General features: G+C 44.0%; 2 protein-coding genes across 2 annotated transcripts; both read right to left on the bottom strand.

Annotated features, from left to right (window-relative positions):
• Positions 1-428: 428 nt before the first annotated feature.
• igbp1 (immunoglobulin (CD79A) binding protein 1) lies at positions 429-2982 on the bottom strand. Its single transcript, XM_040174656.2, has 3 exons — positions 2321-2982; positions 1506-1838; positions 429-1028 (listed from the first exon to the last, which is right to left on the bottom strand). Exons 1-3 carry the CDS (start codon positions 2786-2788, stop codon positions 756-758), a joined length of 1074 nt encoding a protein of 357 aa, XP_040030590.2. The 5' UTR covers positions 2789-2982; the 3' UTR covers positions 429-755.
• A 50-nt stretch (positions 2983-3032) lies between these two features.
• Positions 3033-7924, bottom strand: magt1 (magnesium transporter 1). The gene is made up of 10 exons (XM_040174660.2): positions 7742-7924; positions 6609-6778; positions 6414-6531; positions 5373-5513; positions 5116-5256; positions 4470-4559; positions 4314-4377; positions 4026-4100; positions 3683-3773; positions 3033-3595 (listed from the first exon to the last, which is right to left on the bottom strand). The coding sequence occupies exons 1-10, from the start codon at positions 7820-7822 to the stop codon at positions 3580-3582; spliced, it is 987 nt and encodes a 328-aa protein (XP_040030594.2). The 5' UTR covers positions 7823-7924; the 3' UTR covers positions 3033-3579.
• Positions 7925-8716: the final 792 nt, after the last annotated feature.

Raw genomic sequence — 8716 nt, 5'->3', positions numbered from 1 at the left:
ACAAAACACTTTCCAAACCGTAAAATAAACCGTGCGTTTGGCGGACAGAGACCAGGGCAGCGGATCCAGGTCCGTGTGGGATGAGCTGGTTGCTGAGGAAGCCAAACATTTACAAGGACTACGTAGAAATGGCCAATTGTTTGGTTGGCGGGTCTCAGCATCAGTATCCAATGAGCCATTTTAAAGTTCCTCACAGATCTAAAACCTTGTGTGAATACATACCTAGCAATTATGTAAAAACAAACTCAGCAATTGTAAAAATACTAAATATTTTATATTAGTTCTTACTAAATAAAATGTGTCAAATAAACATGGGGGTGAAAAGCGAACCCTAGACCCCATGAAGAGGGCATGTTACTGTAAGCTAATAAGAACAATACACATGGATTTTGATCAGTTTCTGAATACAGAATTTACTTAGCACATGGTTTGTTCAGTCTCTTTATTTCCCGATGACAGTGTAAGGGGAAAACACACAACACAGCAGAAACACTGGCTTCCACCCATCCTGCCATATATTTCTATTAAGACTCACTGAAAAAATGATACAACGAAGGACTGTTGAACCCAAACTGGTAAATGACTTAGAGGAACAGCACGCAATCAGCTGTAGTGTCAATAAACTCATCGGGTTGTTTTGGCAATACTGTGGTGTGGTCCTTGGGTTAGTGACCTTCTCATACCAACGAACATAAGGATCAGAATTGTGAGCAACGTCCGTCCACTTCCTGGACTGATCACAACAGAAATGAAGACTAGCCCATGTTGTGGCGGTTTCCATAACCTCTGCGATGAGTGTCCCTCCACTCATCCCAGTTTCTGGCTCTGAGCAGAGACTCCTCATCATCATTTTCAGCATTCTTCTCTTTATCTTGTTCTTCCCTCTCTTTTGCATCTGTGTCCTCCTCCACATCGACCCTCCTGGGAATCCCCTGGTCCGGCATAGCTCCACGGAGCCTGTGCTGTTCATACCAGTCGTCCACCGTCATGGTGGGGAGGCTGGGATAACCGGCCCCGAACACTCGAGCCTGTGGATGAAAGCAACACATTCGATCACACTTTGTCGCCCAGCATGTTGCTGAAACTACGACCATTACTGCGGCCCAGTACACAGGCTGGAACCTGCCACGTTTGATGGGGATGTACTGGTTTAATGAAACCCTATCCACAGAGGTCCTGCTGCAGGGCTCTCATACCAGCTTCCTGACTTGCTTCACCTCTCAGCTTCCAGTAATCTGGGTCACTCTGTCCTCTTCAGGTTCTTTGAATGGGCACTGAGGGGTTTGATAGTTGCTCATTGCGCACAATTAACCTGGCTAACAGTCAGTGACGTCTTTCAACTCAACGGCTGCAGAGATGAAGCGATTCATCAACATTAGGCCAGTACATGTTTAAACAAATTGGACCAGCCGACTGATCCTTCTCTACTTGTATGCTACTTCTGCAACCATTGGCGGCTCTAGTTGGTAGTTTTGTCATTGTAGTGCTTCCATCAGAAGTCTCACCTGAACCGCATCCTTGGTGAGAATAAAGGGTTTCATGGGAGGCCTGACTGGCTGGGCTGGCTGCTTGGCGGCACCCTGCTTCAGCCCATCCATCTGCTGGAGTATCTCCATCTCCTGGTCAATGCTCTCTATCTCCTCCAGACACACAGTCACCCATCTCCTGGCATTCAGATTGTAGAAGTCTCTGCTGACTTCATCGTCGGCCTGTCCGCTGTCCACAGCCTTCCTCACATCTGACAGCCGGGCTTCAAGCTCCTTCCTCTGGCGGTACCGCTCAATCTTCGCTTGCCTCTGTGCTGCCATGGAAACCAGATCTGATGGGCAGGGTTTAGGCTGAAACATGAAGCATGCATCACAAGTCAGAGTATGACATTTTGATAGATTCATTTAATTAAAGACACTTGTTAACATTTCCAATGTTTTCACCCAACATATCTTGGGAGTTTTTTTTACTTTCTGCTCTGCTCAGTCTGTTGGGCTTTAGGTGTAAATTATTTTCTATTATTTAGATTCTACTATTATATTATTTATAATGTCTAGAATACACAAGTGAGTTGTATGTAAAATGTACTTTCAGATTACCTTAAATGATGAAATTACAAATGTAAACATTTTCAGGTGGTTTTGTTAAGAGTCAAACAAAATATGGGTGTTATAGATTGGAATAAATAAATTCCCGGTGTTTGTTTATTCATTCACTTCAGGGGGATCTCTGGTGGTGGTGACTGTCTTCGGGGAGACAGCTAGTAGTGAACGTAACTGACGCGGTGACACACATTTGTATGGTAGAATAACACAACTGCACACGCGCTCACCGGCACCGCGGCTGTAGACGAGCCCGTTTCTGACGCCTCGTCGGGAGTTTCCTTTTCATTGGTCAAGCGCGGCAGTTCAAAGCGGCACATGTTATACTCTTTACATCGTTTCAGGAAGTCCACGAAGTGTCCCCGGGCCGTTCGCACCACCTCCAGGCGTTTGTCCCGGCCGGTCTGCTTCATGGTCAGGGCTCCTAAGAGCGCGGGCAGCAGCAGGTACTTGAGGTCGGCCGTGGCGATCTCCTCGAGCTCTTCGTTGCGGCTGAACAGGTCGAGCAGGGCCACCATTGAGGACGCTTCTTCCAGCATGCCGATGCCGCGTTTGACTCGGACCTGGATGCTGCTGGAGGCGAGCGGTTCGTTTGTGCTGTCCACCTCCTCAAATATCTTCCACCCACGTTCGAGCAGATCAGAGAGTTTAGAAGGCTGCGCGGCTGAAACGTCGTTGGTGTTGTCATGTTCCGCCATCTTGGTGTAGTTTCCGGGTTGGTTCTTCTTCGTGTGTTTGTTGAACAGGCGCAAGGAACTGGACTGCCGACTAGAGGCAGAACACTAAAGCTGCACTCGAAGGTCCAATAGTTCCGAACATTTGAGTGTCCAATATACTGTTCAACTTGGCCACAATCTATACATATTTCTTTATATCATAATATATTATATAACATTGCTTTTATGTGCAGCCAAACAATGCAAGAAAGAGATCCCACCATGAGGAAGTTAAGGCACTTTAATATTACAAATATCATCTCACATCAAACATTCTCTCCTGGAACAACCGGTGTTGTTCTTTTCCCCCAAACTTGGATAGGATATTACAAGACCCGTATAAGATGTTACCACAATGAAACCCTGGATGAAATAACTGCTTCCACTTAATTATCATATGTCGTTTCAGCCACACACAAACATCAGAACAGAGCACATGGCCGGTTTAAAACAGAAGGTTACAGAAATGTATGTCCAGTAGCAGTTGCACTAGAAAACTATTCCAGTTTGAACTTAGAAAACACCTTTTGGCGTAGGGCAGGTTAGAATGCACACTGGTGATGGCAAAGGTTGAGTCTTTGTAAAGGAAGGCACAATGTGTGTGTGTGTGTGTGTGTGTGTGTGTGTGTGTGTGTGTGTGTGTGTGTGTGCACGCACACATTTGAAGACAAAGCAAAGGGAAAAGTAGCGTTGCCGTGGGCAGCACCCTGCTGGTTGACAGCAGTTTGAGGAGTTTCCTGTTCATACTTTTTGTTGGAGGGTGCCAGTTTGCATTAACTCATCAGGAAGCTGCAGCAGAGACAAGAAGACGTTAAGCATACGAGAGACAAGGAAACACCTCAGCCAATAGCAGGTCAACCAACATCGTGTCTCTACCTGTATGGGTATCCATGGTACTTTGCTCTGAAGACGGACAGGAGCCAGCTAAAGAACAGCATCACCAGACCAATACCTGCTACACACATTACTGAAACACACACACACACACACACACACATGTCTATGCTTGTGTCGAGGAATGCATGCATTGCTTATCTATTCAGGAAGGTCATGAGCAAATTGTTAGATTTCAACATTAGTGTTAAACTGTCAGAAGTCACTACCAAAACCAAACTCGTCCCCCTAACGCTGCCAGTCAACATTTGGATATTCAAATATTGATGTAGAATAGCCATGGAAAATAGGAAGAATCAGTATGTGTGTGTGTGATTGGACATACTCTTCCTCTTTCCAATGTCAATATCAGAGGTAGCGGCCTCACACAACAGCACCATTCCCATGGTAACAGCAGCATCTGACAGGAGGGTCAAGGCTTTCAACGATTGGATTTGATGTAGACGTTAGTCTACTCAAGCCACTGAAATTCAAAAGCTACAACAAACGAGGAGCCAATTGTGTAGACCTACAGTGGTGAGGGTTTTACAACAAACAATAGAACACAGCTGGAGGGTCAGAACCGAGAGCCTGGCTCTGATCGTCCAGGGATAAGTTTAGCATGTAAGGATACTGAAGAGGAGGACGATGTGCGTCTCAGCCACAAACTGCGCCTGACTGCTGCCGTGGATGTAGCTCTAAAAAACACACACACGCACACAGTCAAATGCTATTCTGATGTTCGTTCACACACAAGGGATACATTAGGGATAGTGTGTTTCTGTCTTACCACTTGACCGGTGCTGGGGTTCTTGTGTGCATACGGTGGTCCTCTAATGTGGTTCCACATCTGGCCTGAGGTCATGATGAGGACAAAGCACTGAAACATAGAAAGCCATCATAACCATCAAGGTAGGGCTGGGCTATATGGCTCAAAATCCATATCACAGTATTTTGTATGATTCTGGCACTTTCATGGTAGATCACAGTATTTTTTATCATGTATTCACGCGAAAATAGACCACACACAAAAGGAAAGGTTGTTATGGTCAAAAGATAACCAACTTCAAATATCTCAAAGTATCTTTTATTCATTGTAGAAAATAGCGACCGTTATTGATGATGACCACACCTTGTGAATAAAGTGACTTACTCCTTCCTGTACCAGCAGTACAGAAATTCTGTTCCTCCTTCAAGCGAGGATTATTGTCCACGTTAATCAGTGTGACCAAGACACGGAAAACGCTGCATCTCTCCAACCATCCGTTCTTTTCCCACAGCAAAAGGGGGACCTGAACCTCTGCCTCTCTGGATCAGAAACTTTGGCTCGAGGCCAACATCTACTTCTCACCCTTTAAAAGGGTCGGCAATAATTGCTAGCTCGGCAATAACCTCCATGTGATCATACAGAACTGATGTGTGACGGCTGTTGTTACCAGTGCAGAGAACGCCCAGACGTTCTTGTTGAACAGAAACTCCAGATTGTGTCTTCGCAAATATGCCAGGCCTCCAATCACAGCCAAGAGGAAGCCCAGCAGAAGAGGCCCTGCGTAGTTGGGAGGACGAATGATACGGATCTGAAAAACAGACAAACATGACTATCATTTTAGTGCTGATTGGGATTGTTCAATTCAGAGCCAATGTTATTGGAATATTTCCTCAGAGCAAACACAACAATGGATCCCATAATTACCTGTACATCAGTCCTGTCTGCCACCCATCTAGCCAGCTGCTCTGCTGCAAAGCCTCTGACCTGCAGCTCATAGGTGTCAGTCTTGCGAGGTTTCCCTTTGGCTGGGAAGTGGAGGAATGTCGGAGCAGAATTCATGCTAAGCTGCAACACATACACAGAAAATACAGTAAAAACACAGAACTCATAGATATGCACTTTGATACGTAAGGGGTGGTGCAATGGCCAGTTGGGAGTTCGGTGCCTTGCTCAAGGGCTCTTTTTCAGTGCCCAGAAGGAGAACTGGCACCTCTGTAGCTTCCTTTCCACACTGCTTCCAAAGCCAAGTCCGCACAGTGCCGCAGAGGATTGGAGGTCTGCAGTCAAACACTGCGTCGGCTCACTGTGCCGACCAGCTCGGCTATTGTGAAGAGTTGGTCTGCCGATCAGTGACGACAGTGGCTTCAATGTTATGGAGCCAAATCCAGGTCAAAAGTTTTGCTCATTTGAAAAACAAATGTGAACCTGATTCAAAACTTTCAGTGATGACACGCCCCTCCCAGTTGATGCCCCGCCCCCTACGCAGTCAAAGTCTGAATCAGAAAAAAGAAAAGATTCGAACGCGAAAAAAAGATCTGAAAGTCAAAATAAAAGTTTTGAATCTGAAAATATACGATTTGTATCTAAAAATATAAAATCTGCAACCGAAAAATATAATACAGTGAATATCAAAAAAGAAATATAAGTGAAGATTGAAAAAATATATTTTATTAAAAAAAAATATAGAGCCAAAACAATATTCATCCCGAAAATATTTTTCGTCCACTTATTTTTATTTTCAAAACATTGTTGTATTTTTCAATGTTCAACAGCAAAACTTAAACTTTCAGGTTCCCATTTGTTTTTCAAATGAACAAAACCTTTGATCTGGATTTGGCTCCATACGATGTCTGGTAAGACTCTGCTCCTTGGCACACGCTTCTAGGTTTTTGGTGTTAATGGGTGGATGGCAAACTGTTAAAAAACTAAAAAGCATCACTCTTGGCGTAAAGGAAGATGTCTCACCATCTGAAAGACGTCTGATCCTTCATCAAAATCAACAGTTGCAAAGAAGACTTTGTTAGTGAAGGCAGAGGAATAACGCCAGGAGTTAGCCAGCACCTGGAACTCCTCATCAGCTTGTCTGAAATGAAAAGATGCATTTCAATTGACACCAAAAAATTTTTTTAAATAGCAAAGCCTATTGATCGTGCTGCTTACTTGCAGACCCCACACTGTCTCTGTGGCTGCAGCGCCGTAAACATGATGACCACGGAGTAGTTCCTGGGAGGAGCCTTCACAAAGCGACGAAACTTATCTCCATTCATCCTGATTACTGAGCGCTTGGAGGTCCACTCCATCATCTGAGTCACCTTCTCTGACATCAGAGTCTACACAAGACACAAACATCTGCTGTTAGAGGACAGCACAGGAGACAGGGCATGGAGGCTCGTAGCCATTGTTACGACCTCATACACTACTTTGTACTAAATCACATCGACAAAAGTCCTATTCAATAAAAGATAGTTCCCTCATTCCCACGGTAGCATTTTAAGGCAAGCTGGTTTGCATACAGAATATTCGAAAATAATAGAAATATAAAAAATATTTCATTTTCTGCATCGTAGTAGTCTTATTGCAGCTCAAACATTGAGAAATTATCTTTTCAAACTTACGACTTTTACTTTATATATATATATATATTATAAATTTAGAGTATTATGCATATACATTTTTTGTATGTGGTACAAGTCACATAGGTTCTGTACACACATTACTTCAGTCATTGCCCGGACGTTTTATTAAATAGCTTTTATTCCGGTTACATGTTTAATACCGTAAAGGTTAGCATATAGGTGCACTAACATTCAAGAGCCTGCTGAGTTGACCGCAGTGATCGGGGGACCGTAGCAACTGTAACCGTAGCCCCGATTCCCAACGGCATATCGGACACTTTCCCGCGGTGCCGCGGGCAGGGAGAGACCGTGCGGGGAAAGGAATGGAAGTGGTGTTCATTGAAGACCGCGCTAGTGGGAGCGGTCTTTACTTCCTGCCCGGTTTCAGCCCCGATAATCGGCTGTTGGCTAACGTGGAGGCACGACGTGTGTTTGGAAAGAGGCCCCACGCACCCCAACTCGTCCACAACCACCGGCACGACTCCGCTATCACAGCCGAGGAAACGAACCAACCGTTTGCTCAACTAGTGCGATAACGGCGAAACCCGCACGTCAACGTTAGCTGTTAGCTTAGCTCCACAATCGGCACGGGCGATCGATAACTGGCAGACAACTTTGGGACGATTTCACCCAAAGTGCGTCAACTTTCTCCGCTGTAAGGTGTTGAAGGCATGTTACCTCTTTTTTCTTCTGTGTGTCAGCGGGGTCATTGTGGAAAATAAAGAGGAGAAACAGCGAGATGAAAAGTTTTCCGAACATTCTGCAACAGCGTTCAGACAGACACACACTTCCTGTCCGCTTCCTATTGGTCACCTCTCACAGTCCATTCACGTGCATTTCCCTTCTGTTTTCACCATTTCTATTGATAAAAACGCAACAGACCAAGTATATTTACTATACCACATATTCTAGTTATTCATTCTAAAAGTTAAAGTAAGTATATTTCATAGAATAACATTTTGGAACAAATAAGTAAATATAGGTGAGGGAGAAAAAATCTTTCAAAATATAAAAGAAGATTTTGTCTTATAAATTGTATTATATCATGGATGTATTTAGACAGATATTAGTTTAGTTGGTTATGTACAATACCAGTCAAACACTGGACATTAGTTCTCATTGAATTAAATAAGAAAATATGTCCAAACTTTTGACTGGTACGGTAAATTCCATCTAGAGAAAAACTGGGATTGTAATAAAAAAGTTTCGACATCAAACAAATGATAGCAGGCTTGAAAACTGTTCACTAACCCATGTCCATGTATTTTCCCTTCACACTAACAGTTGGCTGTTGTTTAGAGTCGTGATGAAATGACAGAGACGAAGTTTAATAGAGTGCCTGCATTTATCTAAAATACAAGCTCCTCAATTTCACTTCAAAAGACCTCAGTCTCCTCAGTAGATTTGGTCTGTGTTTGAGTTTGGCTTCTGTCCCTTATTGTACCTTGCCATAAGTGTTGTCAGCCCAGTCCATTTTATTATCAAAGTAAACACCAAGCTACTTATAAGATAAACAGTTTCAATGTCCGTTCCCTGGATGTTGGGGCCCCCATCCTGTAGGATAAAACAAAAGCCGGATGGTGTTGAAGCCACAGGAGAAGTCGAAGAACACAACTCAACAGTGCTTCCAGCCTTCTCCAGGTGAGAGAGACG

This window comes from Gasterosteus aculeatus, chromosome 4 (assembly GCF_964276395.1).
Source record: "Gasterosteus aculeatus chromosome 4, fGasAcu3.hap1.1, whole genome shotgun sequence".
Lineage (NCBI taxonomy): Eukaryota > Metazoa > Chordata > Actinopteri > Perciformes > Gasterosteidae > Gasterosteus > Gasterosteus aculeatus.
The sequence above is the reverse complement of the archived record's forward strand: the minus strand, read 5'-3'. Positions and strand labels throughout refer to the sequence as shown.